The 20,220-nt window shown below is 34.4% G+C and overlaps 1 protein-coding gene across 5 annotated transcripts; it reads right to left on the minus strand.

Moving 5' to 3' along the window:
- LOC104100030 (cyclin-H1-1-like) lies at positions 1–6,412 on the minus strand. Of its 5 annotated transcripts, none has more exons than XR_011409427.1 (11): positions 6,173–6,412; positions 4,624–4,730; positions 4,371–4,475; positions 4,218–4,291; positions 3,852–3,939; positions 3,677–3,745; positions 3,520–3,564; positions 2,405–2,482; positions 836–1,044; positions 606–694; positions 1–514 (listed from the first exon to the last, which is right to left on the minus strand). XR_011409427.1 is itself a non-coding variant. In XM_070180453.1 (9 exons), exons 2-9 carry the CDS (start codon positions 4,693–4,695, stop codon positions 967–969), a joined length of 609 nt encoding a protein of 202 aa, XP_070036554.1. In that variant the 5' UTR covers positions 4,696–4,730; positions 6,173–6,412; the 3' UTR covers positions 1–966. The 5 variants fall into 5 exon arrangements, 2 of the variants coding, with proteins under 2 accessions (XP_070036554.1, XP_070036561.1); XR_011409428.1 differs by having other exon boundaries at positions 836–920; positions 6,173–6,405; XR_011409426.1 differs by having other exon boundaries at positions 606–1,044.
- Between the last annotated feature and the right edge of the window lie 13,808 nt (positions 6,413–20,220).

The following is a 20,220-nucleotide window of genomic DNA, read 5'->3' on the forward strand; positions in this document are numbered from 1 at the left end:
TAACAAGCTCCAAATATCCAGTCAAGTAAATGGAAGGCCAATCAGATGTCAATTTCAGGTTTATCTTACTAGTTGGGACATTTCAGCAGACTATACAATGACAACTTATGAAACCATTCGAGCAAAATGTGAAACGGTTGAACCATCTCCAATGAGGGCAACCACTAAGTCAACCACCTGTCTGTTCGCGCATACACATCTTAAGGATCATTTAGGTCCAGTCAAAATCAACCTTTACCCCATTTGCAATGGTTAGTCTAACTTCGGGCATGGCAGTTCAAAATTCCCATCTGTAAGGATGCTTCTTCTCTCGACCTGATGCAAAATGCAGTAGACTTGCACTCTAACTCGATTTCTACTCTATATTAGGAAACTGATGAGCAGCAATGACAATAATTATTTCCACCAGCCAAATAACATATGCTTGAAGCAACGAACTTGAGTTAGAGCAGCTCAAGGCATGTCCATAACCACATTGGAACTATCCTTGAATCTATGCTTCCTGTTCTTACTCCTGCATTTACAAACCAGCATCATTTTCTGGCTATGTATTGCGAAACCAAAAGCCGACAAAATGACGACCAAATCAAAGTTGATAAATGTACTTGTCATGTGAACCAGGTTCAAGACATGATTTGAGTTTCCGATCAAAGTGCTTCACATCTTTGGAAGTAGGAGTCACAAGTTTACCAATCTGTTCAAATGCCAGGAGTTCAGGCAGTACTACATAAGCCCGGAAGAAGATCTCGGGAAAAGGATAGTAATATTTCCCGAAAGAAGAGGAAAAAAGATAAACAGTTCCAGACATGCAGTAATAACAGGATTAAGTACTTGCCAAAGAATCAATGGCATTTATAGAAGCAGTAAGTTCTGAAATGGTATGAGCTGGATGATGACGTGATAGGACACTTCTAAGGTACCTGATTGAAAAACCATTATCATGTCAGTCAAAGGATTAAGGAATTATTATGGATTCTGTCCAAATGAGACAGAATCTGCTATGCCATGCTCTGTGTTAGCTCTACGCAAAGCTGCTAATGCCAACTGAAACAGGTAAAAAAAACTTAAAGCAGAAAATTATCGAAAAAGATGTGCATGTAAGGATTATCTATAGCACACTTTAATAGAGCAAATCATCACAGAACACAAAGCCAGAGTTTTGCTTGACTGTGGTATCCAACAAGGTCATCAGATAAAAAGTTTCATTTGGGTAATATGGTACCATTCAATGATAAAGTTTATTCTATTGCTTTTTGATTTCTTTCAAAATTCAGTCTGGTCCTCCGCCAAAACAGCTAATCTAATATTGACTCATCATATAAAATGTACAGCGCAAAAATATGACTCCACTGGGCATAATGTGGCCAAAATAAAGGACTCCTCCAGAATCTAATCCAAATCCATCTTATGGACACATTATCCAATTCTGAGAAGAGGCTTTCCTTTGACTTTTCTAATGAAACTGTTGTGATGCTAGGGCATCCATCTTACAGTGAACAAAAAGGAAAGAAAAACGTAAGTTAAAAAAAATGAGAGAATAAATCAAAAACCCCAAATGCTTAGCAATGTATGATGATGAGATCCTACCGTGAAATTACCAGTTAATATCATCCTCCGGGTTTGAATGATTAATGAAAATCCCACTCAATAAATACTACAGTAGATTAGTAAAATCACTAGGACGGCAGGAATCCTGAACCAACTAATGGCATCTCATAAACTATTGGTCAGCTCATCCATACCTAGGGTAAACAAGTACAGACTCAAGATAGCTCCCTGGTGCAAACTCACATAGGAAACTCCTCTGTTCCTTCCCCGCCATCCTTACAATTGTGATCGCTCCTCTGCACATGTCTTTTGTGGCATTTATATATTTGATGTGAATTCTTTCTTCTCAACACCAACCAAATAACTTTTATTGCACTTTATCTTATGTTTATCTAGATTAATGATTATCATGTAGAGATTATTCCTCCCCCTCTCATCAAAAAAAAAAAAAGAAAAGAAATCAATCATCATACCAAAAATATAGCCTCTGTTAATTGCCAGGGGCAGTTAGGAGGAGCTTATGGGAAATTATAGTTAGAATTGCTTCTTCTTCTTTTTTTAAAATGTAAAAAGAGCTAGATTTGATCTAGTTTAATACAAGAAAAATTTTATCTGTCAAGAACAGAGGAAACATTCTCCAAGTCCACGCTTTACATGAAATCAAAAAGTATGAATAAGGGAAATTTCAAAAGTTTATGACCGAGTTAACTAAAACTTCTCTTGCAGTAAAAGATGAAGCAAGCATCAAAGGTATATGTATCCGTTAATATAATCCTCTATAAGTAGGGAGAGCTTACAGTTAGATCTATACAATATAAAATCATTCCAATAGAGCATGTAACTGATAAAATAATACCTGCCCGGGCGGGAATAGAAGTGGTCCATTGGTACGCATAATCTTATCTGCTTCCATCCTAGCAGTTTCAAGTGAAGCCTGTACTTGAAAAGAATATACATTAAGCTGGTAAACAATTCCATAGGTTGGAGTAATATGAGTTGAATTATCTCCCATATATAGTGTAAGTGTAAGAACTCAATAAGGAATTACCAAATTAATCCATTATCTACAGAAGATAAACCACAGTTAGTAATGCATCTAAGCATGTCCAAAATGTCACCAACTAGGCAACTACTTATGAGGGAGTCTATTCCTTGTTCTTGTTGGAAGTTGCATACACAGAAATGTTTTGAACTAAAAATTGCAGTTCAAAAGACAGATTTGCTGGTTGGTATCAGAGGCGGATCCGGGATTTAAATTCAATGGGTTCAATTTTTAAGATTTTTCACATTGAACCCATTATATATTTAAAATTATGGGTTCAAATCTATTTTTTTACAATTTTAATGAATTTTTACACATAAATTTCTACTCCGCGTCGAAAGTTATGGGTTAACTCTCACACTGGATCCGCCTCTGGTTGGTATCTCTATGAGCTAGATATAGAAACTAAAATCTATGATGTGAAATTCTAAGAACCCTAAACTGAACTATCAATGATTGATGAACCTCCAAGATACTACCAACTTTAATGATGTTCAAAAGAGAACTGATGATATTCTACCAAGAAGATGCATTAACCTTGATCGTTTGAGGAACCATTAGGAACAACAGCAATGGGAGGAGTGAAATCTGTATTTGTTCCATCAGAAGGAAACTGAAGAGTTTCAATATCGCATATAGAATTCCCTGGTTTAGGTGGTTTAACTGTGAACTACTTATTGAACAACACTAAACAACGTTCAATTGTTAGAAGCAAAGATTCTACAAGGAACAGAAATAGTCAAAGAGGAAAATTATATGGCAAAGGAAATAACACATCTATTCCCAAGCAACCCCCTCCCCAGGAGTCAATTGTGGCCCATTTCCTCCACTTGATCCCTTGATAACTCAAACCCTCAACCTCAAAGTTGGAGGTGGAGGGAACTTTCCACTTGAGCTACCTTAGATTGCCAAAAGGAGATAACAATTACCTTCAGTGCCACAATCTGGTCATCATCTTTAGCTCCGCAGAACTCCTAAAATTTCAATAGCAATACTCAATAATTGGAATGAAGAAAATCAGCAGTACAAGGTGTGGAAATAACTACCAATTATTTGGGAAAATGAAACAGATCAACCGAAAAAGACCTCTAAATCACTGATAAAACCATCAAGTGCATGATATGGAGCATAAACAATAAGATCAAATCCTAGACTCTGCAAAAGAAAGGTTAGAAAAATTGCTTAGAGCAAAATATAAAAGGAAATGACCTTTAAATAAAATTCATGCCTGGAAAACCAGCATTTCATTATTGAGAATTACATGATGAACCTGCCCGATCCCCTTACCAAGCTCCTCAGCTGATACATGATTTTCCTCTGCCTTGCAAGCTGCATATATGCAGGTTAACCTACAAGGGGGGGGGGGGGGTGACTAGTAAGTTATGCCTTGTCAAGTATCAACTACCGTATGCATCATTATATGTAGACTCCAGATGACTTGTTTATGTTTTTAAGATGCAGTTCAACTTGAATTTGGCAAAAGTACTTATTGTCCAAATGACCAATCAAGCAATGCAGAAAGATAGGGGGCTTCTGCTTTCTCTCTTTCTCACATTCTCACCCTCTTTTTTTTTGGTTAATTTGTGGGGGGGGGGGGGAGCAAAGAGAAGACAGATAAGAAGCTTACATTATGTTTTTGGGGTGATGTTCCATCACAGACCATTGCAGATAAAACCTCTTAAAGTAAATGAGAGCTGTTGCCTGCAAACAACCGTGAGAGCTGTTTAACCTTCTACTTGATTTATTAATAGTAGCTGATTCAATAATCAAAACTTTATACCTGAATCTTATGTGGGAACTTAAAAGCATCACAGACGTCTTGAATTTTGAACTCGTAAAAAGCCCTTAGAAGTTGTTCTTCTTCAACCTTGAGCGGTTTTGGACGCTTTTCAGCAAACATGCCAACCAAAAATGGGCAACCAAAAGAATGATAAGAATTATGATTATCTCCCAGATTAAAGGGAGGTAAAACAGAAACTATATACTGTAGTTTCATTTGTTTCAAACTTCGAGCCGAATAAAAACAAGCTTACCACTATATTCATTTTGGGTTTCAGCATACAAGAACGACCCATCAATATCAACTTCCATTCGTGTTGTTCCATACTTCACAATCTAGCTATCAATATTACCAGTAAGCCTACAAGCACTGAAAATCAGAGCTCTGTTCTGGACCATAAACTTTCAGGCAATGCTGCTTATAAAATTAGGCGAATGTTAAAGCACAGAGAAAGTTAAACATAGTTGTTTGAAAAAAACATACAGCAAGCATATATAACTTCATACACCATACACATGATAAAAGTTTACCAGCACCCTGTGTTCATCAACCCAATGAATACATGAGACGTATGTTCTTTATACATTGTTATCACTAAATTATTGTTAATTAATACACATTCTCATCTCAATTTATGAGTTAACCATGATAATTTGTATAGTGTGGTGTAAAACTGGGTGGGTAAGTTTTTAACCCATGCACATTTGCACTTAAAATGGAAAAACTAATCAATGTGACAACAATAGCACAATGTCGAAAAACACATCGATATTGCCTTCAGCCAAACAAAACCTAATTAGGTGAAAAAGGACACATATACACAAGCACACAGAAATGAAAACAAAAAAGAAAGGCATTAAGGAAGTGGAGGGGTAAATTTCACAAATGGTCATATAAGTATGACTTTTTTTCACCAAAGTCATATAACTTTGTTTTCTCACATAAAAATCATATAACTATGACTTTTTTACATCAAAGTCATATAACTTTGTTTTATCACACAAAAACCATAAAACTATAACTTTTTTTCACCAAAGTCATATAACTATGTTTTCTCACACAAAAATCATAAAACTTTTATTAACTCACACAAAAATCATAGTGATTGGAAAATATAATTTTTCAGTAGTATTTTCTTATTTTGTGATTTTTTATTTTCTTATTTTCAGTCTAATAAATAATAATCCAATTAAAATAGGGATGAGCCAACCCGACCTGGCCCACCCGACCCAATACTCATATATAAAAATTAAAATATTCAAAACATGATACTTCTATCTTTTATTTTATTTTTCTCAAGATTTTTATTCAAATCGATAGCATTTTTATTTCAAGTGTTCTCTAATTATACCTTTTATTTCCTTGTTTTTTTGTCAGAATCTCATGCATTCCGAACTAAGTTTCTTATGGGGGAAGAATTCACTTTTAGTATTATTTTAACTTACGTATATGAGTATTGGGTCAGGCTGGGTTGGGTCATTCCTATTTTAAGGGGAAAATATAAAATTAATCGGCTGGCCGAAAGTAATTGCATTTGCTAGCCAAAAGGCATAGCATACCTTTTCAAGTGCTTGTTTGGCTCTTTGATTAGCAGCTTTATACTTATCATTCTGTGAATAAAGTAAACCACTCATAAACACAAAAACTCAAATCAAACGAGAAAACGAAAAATAAAAATCCATATTCTCCAATATTTGAATCTTGCTGAATACTTCTATGAATACAAATACAGCAAAGCCACTTTACCCCAAAAAACAAAAACAAAAAAAAAAAAAAAATAGGGGTGAGGAATTGTAACTCACAATATCTTGGGGAGTAAAAATCCAATTGGTTCTATGAGTAGATGTCATGAAATAAGCCATAAGTAACTCTGCCGATTCTAATTTTGGTTTGGATGTTCTCAGTATAAATACGCTAGAGGAAACTGATGTTTCAAACCTAGGTCCCTTTTATACCGCACACTTTTGTTTTTTAGTTGTTCACACACCAACAACAACAAGGACAATGTAGTATAATCTCGGGTCCGGAGAGATCAGTATGTATGAATAACTTACCCTAGCCTGGTTAGAGGTTTTTTCCGACAGATCCTCAATTCCGTCTTTTCAAAAACTCAACACTTTGTTTTTGGGATAAATCGATCTCACAACCTTATTTAAACACTATTTTGTTTTTAATTACATTTTCTTACACCAATAACATCATATGCTTAAGATCACAAGAACTTTAAGTGGGCCTCTGGACATAAGTATTGTAAAATTACAAAATATGGGCAAAAAAATTTTTAAGTAAAAATAGTATTTGAAATTTAGAATTGTGTTTGGATATGAATATAATTTTGGGTTGTTTTTGAAGTTTTGTAAGTTATTTGATTGAAAATTTTGAAAAATAGCTTTTTGGAGTTTTTTAAATTTTCAAAAATTTCCAAAATGCATATCTTCAAGTGAAGATTGGAATTTTTATGAACAAACGCTAATTTCGAAAAAAATAATTTTTTTTGGAAAAAAAGAAAAAAGAAATTGTGTCCAAACGGGCTCTAAATATATTTTTATTTTACTAGTTTCTCGATACGTGTGTTGCACGTATATATCGAGTCAGGAAGTACATGTCCAAAAATAATATCAACATTATTAAAATAAAGCTTTGACTAAATAATTATACATGAAATAATAAAGTAAAAAATTTTGTGAATACCACATAATCGGGAAAAAGTAATATAGTATCTCTTATTTGGTTTCAAATAAGGTCTTTCGCTTTTCGACATGATCGCTGAAAAGTGTTGCGTGAATTTTTTTTCCCTGTTAAAATTTTTTCATAATTGATGTCATTAATAAAAGACAATATAAATAAATAAAAAATATTAAAAATAAAAATAATATTAGCTCTTCATCAACTAATATTATAGGCCTCGAAGCACCTTTATGTCTTGGATTTTTGTAAATCTTGATGAATCTCTTGAATTTCTAATAGTTTTATCATCCAATCAGATGAATATATTTATAGCTTGTTCAATGGTACACCCTTCGTTGCTAATTCTACTACAGTGAGATGGTCAGGGGGAACAAATTAAGCAAAAGTAATATAATGGTAATAATATAAGATATGTAATATAATTTCTATTATGATTAACTTTTTTTTATATAAATAAACAGCAATTTAAAACAATAATTTGTTACAAGAGTACAAATAAATTTACATTGATTGTTGCAATAATAAATTTGTTCCAAACAAACGTCAAAGTTTGTTAAACAAACCTAACACTCTGCATACCTTATTTTTTGACAAGATTAATTGGATTGAGAGTTGCTTATTTCTTTTCCCAATAATCCATAAAACAAACACTGCAAAAAATGATGGGCATAAAGAGAAATCGTTACTAATCATTCATTATGCTATGCAAAAAGAGAATAATCACATCAACATATACATGGAACCGCTATCTTTTAGCTTTCTATCCAAAAAACGGTTGAAACACAAGAACTGTCAACTATTTTTTCGCGCATAAAAATATATACGTATATAGCTAGCATTGAAACACGAGAAAAGAATGAGTTTTTGTGAGAAAAAAAAAATACTTGAATAAAATAAACGAATAATGTTAAATAGGTGTAATAACTATACATGATTATTTTCAACCAAAAAAAAAAAAAAAAAAAAAAAATCTATACATGATTATTGAGTACTAACCAGGTAACATCCAAAAGCAAATTAATATAGTACTATTTTTAATTTTCAATGAAAAGTTTTCTCTGTGCTAACCATGAACAAGACATGCACGGAATATCATATATCTTCATCCACCAACTGATTTTTTGCATCATCCGCGTGATTAAAAGCCTCTAAATCAAAGCCATAGTAGACGGCCATAATCCACATGTTGCGAAAAAATAATTTAATTATAGAAACACATCTTACACACACAACCATTAGTCTCAGGCTTGATAAGGAAGAATAAAGGCGAACATTTTGCAAATTTCGCTACTACATTACATGTAGAATTTTCTATTTGAAACCCACTAAAATAATGACGTAGAGGCAAACTTCTTAACCAGTATTGAAGCAGATGATAAAATGTCTAAAAGTTGCCAAAAATGATAGTAGAAGAACAAAAGAAGAGTAAATTGGACGAGGAAGTTTTAATTCAAAAGTTGGAGGAACTTTTGTGAAGGAGTGTATCCCTTCATACAACGATTAACGAATAACATTGAAGCGTGGTCTTTTAATGTCTCTAAGCGGCTGTTTTTTAAAACGCTATTTTTAAGAATAACATTCCCGAAATAATCCCTCTGTCCAAAAATTATGCATTTATAACAAATATTTACGTAATTCCAACTTATGTATTATTAAAAATAGCATGATAAAATACACATACGTATTTCTTTTAATTTTAACAACTCAGTACTTTATGCATATCAATATTACTATTTCATAGTATTTTCGTTATTATGATGGCAGCATATATAGCAAGGGGATACAAGATCGCTTCCAATGGGCTTCAGGAAATAAATTACAAGAACACCAGTCCTGACTAGTTACAATCTCAACGGTAGACCTTAAACCACGGTCTTCCTACCCAACCCTTTTGCGCCTATCCCTCGATTTAACGGGTTAACTGAAGACCACCGGTTATGTTTCCATAACCAGGGTTTACTGTTAAAATTAATAACTGCCTGGACTATATTGTTCTTAATTAACCTAGAGCACCATCGGGGTTGATACAATAAAAACTAATAACAAAGCATGCCAACAAAGTAGACTAGTATGGCTAAGTTTAACACACAAGTATTTAGCCTATCATTTAGACTAAATGAATAACTATAGTATATAAACTACAAGAACTGAAGAAGTACCTGAGACCGCCGAGTTCTGGTCAAGTAGCCTTTTCTGATTTTTTATTTCCAAAATAAAATTATTACAAAGGGAGATTCACAAGAGAGGTTTAGAGAGAGGGAGAGTTATGCTATTCTAGAGAGAAGTCAGAGCATTTGGCTAAAGCCTGCTTCTCTTAATGAATTCTAACTCCTTATATAACGGAGTGTCTAACTAAAAAATAAAAGAAATGGCCGACAAGATTGGCCGACAAAGAAAAGATAAAAAGTAATAGAAACAATCAACTTTTTAAAAAGTTGATTCCTTCAGACCCGCTGCTTTATTAAAGTATCTGGTTTCATTTACTTTATTAAAATTTTTTATCTTCATTACCCCAATAATTCATTGGTGGGGCCTTCAGTCTCTTTCATACTTTACTTTTTCCTTTGTTGGTTTTATCGAAAGATTCTTCCGCACTCCTTTGGAATTATTGAAGAAAATTTTCTACATCTTGAAGATTTACTTCAACGTTTTCTTCTTCCTAAGACTCTCCTGCTAAGACTCCCATGCTATTACTTCTTTAGTTTTCATGGTATGGCCTGTTGATGCTATTGAAATATCATCTGGAATTTCTATCTCCAGATTCTTTATTAAATCCTTTTTTACTTCCTGCATATAGGAAGCTAACATCTCTTATTTTGACATAGTGCCTTTCTTCATTTGAAGTTGTGTGGCTAATTGCTTAAAAGGACTTAAATCCTCTAAAGTCTTGATATTATTATTCTTTTGGATGTTGTATTCATCCATAGCTCTTTGGATATTATCCAGAATTTCTTGGTCATGTAGGCTCCCTTGTGGGTCTTTTGGATCCTTTTGAAGTAACTTAGTCCAGAATTTTGTATAAAAAATTCTATTTAAACATGAAAATTCTTCTGTAGTATGACTGACTTCTACATCCCATTTCATTATCCATGGGATAAAAAATTCTATGAAAAAATATGTTGTACCCATTCCTTGAAAGAAGATATCTTATTTTTGCAGACTAATTATTTTGGGAGATATGTCTACCCACTGAGTATATAAACTCTTAAACTGTTCTGGCAAAATTTTCAGGGATGAACCATATAATACCCACAAATTACAAAACCAACTAGGGATTTATTGTCCAAATATATTGGAACAAAATTTTAGGAAACAAGAATGCTTTTTGTTAGCATTTTCATATAAAAGGATTTTACTAAATCCTTTGACATAATCCCAATAATTGAATTTCATTGGAACTTTTTTCTCCGGATGGATATAATCCCTTCTTTAAAATTACTAATTCCCCATTCTTCTGGAACAATAATTTTCTTTGCTATAATTTTTGAGAAATTGTAAACCTTTTTGTTTTAGCAGAGTAGAAATGTTGAATTTCAACTAAAACAATTGACGCCAGGGCTAGCTCATAATGCATTCTATACTATATGAAAGTGTAGCTGTAACAATCCTGCCGGTCGTTTTGAGTATTATAATATTATTTCCCTATTTACTGCTCAATTTGTGCTTTACAATTGTTAAATGACTTGTCGGGGTAATTGGTTCGGGTTCGGTGAGGCTTTGGAATGAATTGGAGCACTTAGTTCCAAAGTTTAAAGTTTAAGTAGAAATAGTTGACTGGATATTGACTATGTGTAAACGACCCCGGAATAGAGTTTTGATAATTTCAATAGCTCTGAATTGTGATTTTAAAATTAGGAGCATGTCCGTAAAATTATTTAAAAGTCCATAGTTAAATTAAGCTTGAATTGGCTAAAGCGGAAATTTAAGTTTGGAAGTTTGATCAGAGAGTTGACTTTTTGATATCGGTGTCAGAATCCGATTCTGGTAATTAAAATACATCTGTTATGTTATTTATGACTCGTGTGCAAAATTTGAGGCCAATCGGACTTGATTTGCTAGGTTTCGGCATCGAATGTAGAAGTTAAATTTTTTTTAGTTTCATTATGCTTGAATTGGGGTATGATTCGTGGTTTTAGCATTGTTTGATGTGATTTGAGATTTCGAGTAAGTTCGTATGATGTTTTAAGACGTGTTTGTATATTTGGTTGAGGTTCCGAGGGCCTCGGATGAGTTTTAGATGGTTAACGGATTGAATTTTGGACTTGGGACTTTGCTGGAATTTTCTGATGCACTTTCTGGTTTCCTTCTTCACGTTCACGAGAGGGGTCTCGCGTTCACGAAGAGGAACTGGAGGCAGGCGAGTATATTCGCCGCGTTCGCGACAAATGGATTCGCGTAGAAGGGCGAGGCCAATCTAGGAAATGGGCATTTAAAGCTTCACGTTCGCGAAGGCCAAGCTTGGTGAAGCATCGTGTTCGCGAGTCTGCCTTCGCGTTCGCGAAGAAGAAATTTGGGCGACACAAAATGGGAAAGAGGCAATTTTCGAGAGATTTTCAAGAAAAATAACAGGGTAAGTGTTCTTAACTCAATATTGGTTATATTACCGGAATCCATGGTTGTTTTTAACATTTAATTGGTGAATTAAGTTCGAAAACTTAGTAAACCCTCTTGGTTTAATTTGAAGATTTGAGGGTCGAGTTGATGTCGAAATTTAGAAAAATTTATATGGTTGGACTCGTAGTTGAATGGGCATTCATATTTTATAACTTTTATCGGGTTCCGATAAGTGGACCCCACGAGCAATTTTTGAGTATAAATTTTAGATTTTGTTGGAAAATTAGTACTTTGATATGGAATTAATTCCTATAATGTGTGTTGTCTGAATCGAATTAATTGTGACCAGATTCGAGTTGTTCGGAAGTTTATACGCGCAGAATCGAATTTCTGAAGCATTGTTTAGCTTGCTCGATATTGGACTCGGCTTGTTCGAGGTAAGTAACATCTCTAATCTTGGAGCTGAGGGTATGAACCCTGATTACACGTGTTATGTGAATTGTTTGGAGGTGACTCACATGTTAGGTGACAGGCGTGTGGGCGTGCACCATAGAAATTGAGACTCGGTTGATTCCGTAGAGCTTTATAGTTAATTAACTCGTATTTCTTTATATATTTTTATGTGTTAGAGAAACTGAGTTGTGACTCATATTAAAAATCATGCTTAGGCAAATATTGGTATTATTGTCTTATTGGGACCCACTTAGGTTATTTCTGCTGTCGAATTATTTTTTAAAATTATAACTTCATACTCAGTCATGTTCATTCATTTCATATCATCTCTCAGTCTCTGTTGCTATTTATTGATTCATCATATCATCATTTTGGGCTGATTTTCATAACATTGTGAGCCCGAAAAACTAGAGAGATTGATAAGGGCCTGATTGTGAGGATGATTATGAGATCGGGATGCACGCCGCATCAAGCCATATTGGCTTTATATATGATATTATTTATGGGATCGGGCTGCATACCGCAACACGCTTGACTAATTTATGCCATGATTGGCTTGTTATAGCGCTTGGGCTGAAGGAGCCCCTCCGGAGTCTGCACACACCCTCAGTGAGCGTAGGTACCTACTGAGTGCGAGTGCCGAACGATTGGGAGGACTGAGTGACTGGGAGGACTGAGTGAAATAATACTCCGAGAGTATGCATATGTTTTTTATCACTGAGTTACATCGCATTGACATGCACACTTGACATACAAGTATAGAGATGTATTTTTCTCATGTTGTACGGTATCATGTCATTCATGACTTCTCACACATATTGGCATATGGGAATAGTGATGCATTTTTCACAGGCTATCTGGAAAGAAAATGAAATATCTTATTTATTGTTAAAAGGATTTTTGGAAAAATTATTGTTTTCAAACTTACTCATATTTTTGGCAACTTCGGTAAAATACTTGAGTTTTCACTGATACACTTGAAAGGCAGAACTATTTTCAGAAATCATTATTAAGCTGAGCATTTTATGTGATGACCCAAAAGGTTATATTTAAATTTTATAATTAATTTTGTCTTCTAAGACCTCAAAAGGCACTATTTATCATTTCTCTACTTGAGTGCGCAGTCCGTATAATTTTTCAAAAAGTTTTTATATGAAAAATTGATTAAAATATGAAATAGAGCCTTAAAACTTAACCGAGTTGACTTTGGTTAATATTTTGAGCAAACGAATCCGGATTAGTGTTTTGATAGTTCTGGTAGGTCCGTATCATGATTTGGGACTTGGGTGTATACCCGAAATTTAATTTGGAGGTCCCTAGCTTAAGTTATGGCCATTTAACGGAAACTAGGAATTTAAAGGTTAAAGATTTCCAAAGTTTGACCACGAATTTAACTTTTTGATATCGGGGTCGGAGTTCAATTTCAGAAATTAGAATATCTTTATTATGTCATTTATGACTTGTGTGCCAAATTTAAAGTCATTCCGGATTCGTTTAATATGTTTTGGCACGAGTTTTGTAAAGTGAAAAGTTTGAAAAATCAAAAGTTTGCATCGAGGTGTGAATTGCAGTTTCGATATTGTTTGACGTGATTTGAAACCCCGAGTAAGTCCGCATTATGTTACGGAACTTGTTGGAATATTTGAACGAGGTCCCGAGGGGCTCGGGTGAGTTTCGGACGAGTTTCAGACCATTTTTGTAAAAACTTGCAGGTATGGTTCTGGTGTGTCGCACCTGCGCAATTTTGGCCACAGGTGCGAGCCCGCTTCTGCGAAGGATATGTCGCTTCTGCGACGTTGAGGCTGGGAAGGAAGCTTCGCTTCTGCAAAGTTTTTGATCGCAGGTGCGATACCGCTTCTTCGGCCAGCCGATCGCAAATGCGCACCTCGTTGCTTCTTGTGCTTCTGCGCAGCCGCAAATGCGACCCATTTTCTGCAGATGCGGAACAAGGCAGAACATTAAGGAGTTGAAAATGGCCATTTTTCTTCATTTCGTTTGGGTTTTAAAACCTCGGCTTTTGGGCGATTTGAAGGAGTTTTTCACGACTTTGAATTTGGTAAGTATTCTATAACCAAACGTGATTATATTTCATAAATCCATGTCTATATTCATCCTTTATTTCGGATTTAGATGGGAGAAATTGGAATTTTTGTAAAATTTTACAAAAACAAAAAATTAAGATTTGAAGGTCCATTTGACATCAGAATTTGATAATTTTTGTATGGTTGGACTCATCTCGGAACGGGTATTCGGATTTCGTAAGTTTTTTCAAGATTCGAAATGTGGGCCCCAATATCAAATTTTGAGATGAATTTCGGATTTTAATCCGGAAAATTAGTAAATTCATATGAAATTAATTCCTACGATTTGTATTGAGTATATTGAATTATTTATGATTAGATTTGAGTATTTCGGACACGAATTCGCGAGGCAAAGGTTTATTGTATTCTTAAATTTGGTTGCAAAGTGAGGTAAGTGTCGTGGTTGACCTTGACTTGAGGGATTTGGACTTATTTGTCTATTTGCTACGTGATTTAATGTGCGGGTACAACATATATGTGAGGTGACGAGTACTTATGCGTTGTGGTTGAGTCAAAGCATGCGGGTGAAATTCGTTTATTGTGAATAATTGCCAATTTAATTAAGATATTCCTGCTTAAGTTTATTATTGATTATTTGATCATTATTCGTGAAATTATTATTCATTTAATTATTGTTGAATGTTTTGGAAGGTGAAGTTGGTATTCTGGTATTGAATTGATTGATAAGTGTATATCCCCGCATTTAAATACTCTTTCAAATTTATATTATTATTTTCATGGTAAGGAAGAGTGTAAAAGCACGAAGGGTGATGCCGTGCCATTTTCATTATCTATAATATCATTATCATGGTAAGGACGAGTGTAAAAGTACGAAGGGATTTGTCGTAGTATTTGTGAGTGTAAAAGCACGAAGGGTGATGCCGTGTCATTTTCAGAGAGTGTAAAAGCACGAAGGGTGATGCCGTATCAAATGAGAGTAAAAGCACGAAGGGTGGTGCCCTGCCATTTTCATTGCTCATTTTATTATTGAGGAATTATGTGGCTGCTAAGTGATAATTCTCCTGCTGAAATTATTATATCAACCCCCTTCGCATGTTCCCTCCCAAATTTATAAAGTGTTATTTATTATTTTATTATTGCTTCATATTTGTATATACTTGTACAGGTTGTTTACGTACGTGTCCTGTCATAGCCTCGTCACTACTTTATTGAGGTTAGGCTCGACACTTACGGAGTACATGGGATCGGTTGTACTCATACTACATTCTACACTTCTTGTACAGATTTTGGAGTTGGTCCCAGTAGCGTACCATAGACGTGCTCGGATTCAACAACTCAGAGGAGACGAGGTATAACTGCACAGCGTTCGCAGTTCTGAAGTCCTCTTCTATCTTATCTTAGTTGTGTATTATCTTTCAAACAGCTTGAATTTTATTCAGACCTTTATTTGTATTATTCTAGTAGCTCGTGCACTTGTGATACCAGATTTCGGGATGTATTTTGATAATTCGGTATTTATGGCTTTCCGCACTTTATTTCAGTAATTGACTTCTATTTAATTAAATTTTCTTAAAATAGTTAAGATTATTTTAACGTTGGCTTGCCTAGCAACTGAAATGTTAGGCATCATCACGATCCTGGAGGTGAGAATTTTGGTTCGTGACATTTTATCTCTAAGTTACTTCTTTTATTACTTACTTTACGTTGTTATGGACTATTGTTGGCTATTGGTGTTGGACCCGAACTTTGTTCCAGCTCATCACTACCTACAACCTAATGTTAGGTTTGTTACTTTTCGAGTAAATGGGGTCAGTTGTACTCATACTACACTTCTGCACCTTGCGTACAGATATTGGATGTTGATGTTGTTGTGATCTACGGGAGCTGGATTTGAAGATGTACGTATGTTCTGTTCGTAGCTGCCTCTTGTTTATGGTAGCCGTAGATTTTAAAAAGAAAATCTGTTTATGTACATTTCGAACAGATAATGTATTTATTTCATACTGGCTTTGTAAATTCTAATCTTAGAAGCTCATGATTTATACTACCAGTCCTTGAGGAGTGTATTAGAGTCAGTTAAATATTAATTGAATCGGATAATTATTATTTGGCTTAGCTAGCGGGTGAGGTTAGGTGTCATCACGGCTAGTTAGATTTTTGATCGTAACAGTAGCATATGATGTTGTGTCAAAATACCTTGCCATAAGTTGCCAAGGATTTTCTTTCCATTTGAGATCAGAATGTTCTAAAAGAGTTATTAACTCTTTTTTATTATTTTGGTTATAAACCTCAGTTGTCTCATGACTATCCTCCGTTAATACTAATGAATAAGATAGACTGTTGGTATTACCTTGCTTGGATTTCATGAATTCCAAAAATTCTTTGTAAATGGGATGACTTGTACCAATCCCCGAAGAACTTGCAATACTATTAATTGCCGATTTCCCAATTGTGCTATTATACTTCCTCTTTGATAAGAAGGTGTTTCCCTTCCTCTTCCCCTACCTCGGGAGGACCTAAACTGTGGCCTCATGATCTGCAATATAAGTAATAAACTTATTAGTTTAAATATTCTCTAGTAAGAAAATCAGGAAGATTATTATTTGATCTTTTTTATATAAATTATTTAAAAATCAAATGGAGATAATAATGCTTGCCATCTTGCAAAAATTTGTTTTGATATATCATGTTTAAAATCTTTATTAAATATAAACATGGTTGCTTGGCAATCGGTTTTTATTAAAAACTTCTGATAATATAAATCAGTTTGTAATTTCATAACACATTTTACTATAGCAAGGATTTCTTTAGTTACAGTAGCGTGATTCTTTTGGGAGCTATTCCATTTTCCCGAATAAAATTGAACAAGATACTCTCGTTTATCTATTGGAGAGTACTATTTCAATATTCCCTCATACCCAATATCTCAGGCATCCGTTTCTATTACATTTTCCCAACTTGGGTTAGCAAGAGTTCAACATGGAAGATTATTAACCTTCTGTTTAATTCTTTTGACTGATTATGTATGATTATCAGTCCATGGTTTAGGATTCTTCTTTAGTCTATCATAAAGAAGAGCAGTATCTTTGGCTATATCCTGTATAAATGGAGAAATATAATTTAAACTTCCTAAAAATCTTTGAAGTTGAGTCTTATTAGTAACTATACCAGAAAATTTAGAAGCAAATTCAATACTTCTATTAATAGGAATTATTCTACCATTTTCAATATTATGTCCAAGAAATCTAATATTAGTTTGGAAAAGAGACATTTTGGGTTTAGATATTATAAGACCATTCTGAATGATAATTTTTCTAAACAAATCAAGATGTTTGAAATGTAATTCAATATTTTTTGAAAATAGCATAATATCATCTATATAGATAATTATAAAGTATGTATAAGGGATAAAAATATCATTCATAATTTTCTGAAATTCAGAAGGGGCATTTTTTAAACTAAAGGGCATAACATTCCACTCATATTGACCCATTGGAACATTAAAAGCAGTTTTATATTTATCAGTTTCAGATATTTGAATTTGCTAGTAACCCGGTTTTAAATCGAATTTAGAAAATATTATAGCATCATGTAATCTATCTAATAAATATTTTTTTTTAGGAATAGGATACCTAATCCAAATTTAAAACCTTTTTAAGGGGTTTATAATTAATAACTAATCTAGGTACTCCACGTTTCTGTTTAGCATGTTTATTAACATAGAAGGCAGTACAAGACCATTTGAACTTTGAAGGTTTTATTGAACCCTTTTTTGTTGTAAGGAGTCTATTTCTTTTTTGCATAATGTAACGACCCGACTGGTCGTTTTGAGCATTTGCACTTCGCTCGGTAATTTAGTGCATAGATTGCACGGTTGTGAGTTTAGGTTGTATTGGTGTGGCATGTCACTAGAATAGTTGTGTTTGATGAGATAAGGTTATTGGACCTAGAATGGATACTATCGGATTTGATTACGGTATGTCTGGAAGAATAACATCGGAAGTCAGCTTAAGACTTGGCTTTAGTTCCCGTCGGACGAGAGAGAGCTTCATGACTTATTGATCTGATGAGTGGTTAAGAGTTTCTGCATATTTATTTCATCATCGGCAGTGTACAAAGGTTCGGAACAAGATTTTAGTTGATATGAGGTTTGTTACCGATGTCGAGTTGGTTATCGAGCAGTTATTGAGGTCGGAAGTTATTGCTATGAGTATTTGCGTTATGTTGTATATCATGTTATTGTGTCTCGGGTTATGGTTATGGCTTTGTGCAACTTGTTCAAACTTAGACAGTGTGTAGATGTGAGATTCGGGTCTTGTAGGAAATTTCAGATGTTAGAAATTGGATTCTGGGTTTACGGGCTAAGATTGAAGTAATGATCTTCCCTATGTTATGTTGTTGGGCCTATATGATATAGGGTGACGTGGGATGACCCCCGGGTATATGCATGGTAAGGTTACACGGTGATCTGACAGTTTAAGAATAACTCTGGGCACGTTCGAGGACGGACGTATGTTAAAGTGGGGGAGGATGTAACGACCCGACTGGTCATTTTTAGCATTTGCACTTCGCTTGGTAGTTTAAGGGCATGAGTAGCTCCGTATGCTGTATTATGACTTGTGTGAATCATCGGTTTTGATTTTCAGGTTATTCAGAATTGATTTGAAAAAATGATTCTCAACAATGAAGCTTTAAGTTGGAAAAGTTGACCAAGTTTGAGTTTATGAATTTGACCTCGGAATGGAGTTTTGATGATTCCAATAGCTCCGTATGGTGATTTCAGACTTAGGAGTGTGTTCGAAAAATTATTTGAAAGCCCGTAGTTAGATTAGGCTTGAAATGGCTAAAATAGAAATTTAAGCTTAGAAGTTTGACCGGAGAGTTGACTTTTGATATCGGGGTCGGAATCCAGTTCTGAAAATCTTCATAGGTTATTTATGTCATTTATAACTTGTGTGCAAAAATTGAGGTCAATCAGACTTGATTTGATAGGTTTGGGCATCGAATGTAGAAGTTGGAATTTCTAGGTGTCGTTAAGCTTGAATTGGGGTATGATTCGTGATTTTAGCGTTGTTTGATGTGATTTGAGGTTTCGACTAAGTTTGTATCATTTTTTAAGACTTTTTGGTATGATTAAATGGGGTCCCGAGGGCTCGGGTGTGTTTTGGATCATTGGTTGACAAACTAGTTAAGTTAAGGATTTGGAGTTTGACCATGGTCAATATCGGGTCAATATGACCTCTTTTCGGTGTTTTGAGTGTGCAAGCAGGTTCGTAGCGTATTTTATGATTGAAACGCATATATGATTTGTGTCCAGGAGGTTCCGGATGAGTTTTGGGTGCTAAAACGAAAAAAAAATTCGTTGATGATTTTCTGGTGTAAAATAATTACGAAAATGTCATTTTTTATCCCTTAAATTTCCAAACTTCATTTAAATCTTCAAAACATCATATCTCCCTCATTTTAAGGCCAAATTGGGTGATTCAAAAGTCTAGCTTAACTGAAGTTTCACAAGGAGCCCATTGAAGGACCCAAAAGAGGGTTTCAGGATTGTTTGGCAAACAAAACAAGGTAGAACAGCTAGGCAAAAAATATTTAATATTGAGGGTTTGTTCATTTTCCATTTTTGACGAAGTGGAGCTCGGGAAGAGGCGATTTTTGAGATATTTTAAAGGAAAATAATTGGGTAAGTGTTTTTAACTCAACATTGGTCAAATTACTCGAATCTATTGTTGTTTTTAACATTTAATTGGTGAATTAAGTTAGAAAATTTAGAAAACTCTTTTGATTTAATTTGTGAATTTGAGGGTCGAGTTTATGTCGGAATTTGGTAAAATTGGTATGGTTGGACTCGTGGTTGAATGTGCATTCATATTTTGTAACTCTTGTTGGGTTCCGAGATGTGGGGCCCACAGACGATTTTTTAGTGTAATTTCGGAATTTTTGGAAAAATTAGTATTTTGATATGTAAGTAATTTCTATAATTTGTGTTGACTGAATCGAATTAATTGTGACTATATTTGAGCCGTTCGGAAGTTGATACGCGCAGAATGGAATTTTTGGAGCATTGTTTAGGTTGTTCGACATTGGATTCGACTTGTTCGAGGTAAGTA

The sequence above is a fragment of the Nicotiana tomentosiformis genome, chromosome 1, assembly GCF_000390325.3.
Source record: "Nicotiana tomentosiformis chromosome 1, ASM39032v3, whole genome shotgun sequence".
Classification (NCBI taxonomy): Eukaryota; Viridiplantae; Streptophyta; class Magnoliopsida; order Solanales; family Solanaceae; genus Nicotiana; species Nicotiana tomentosiformis.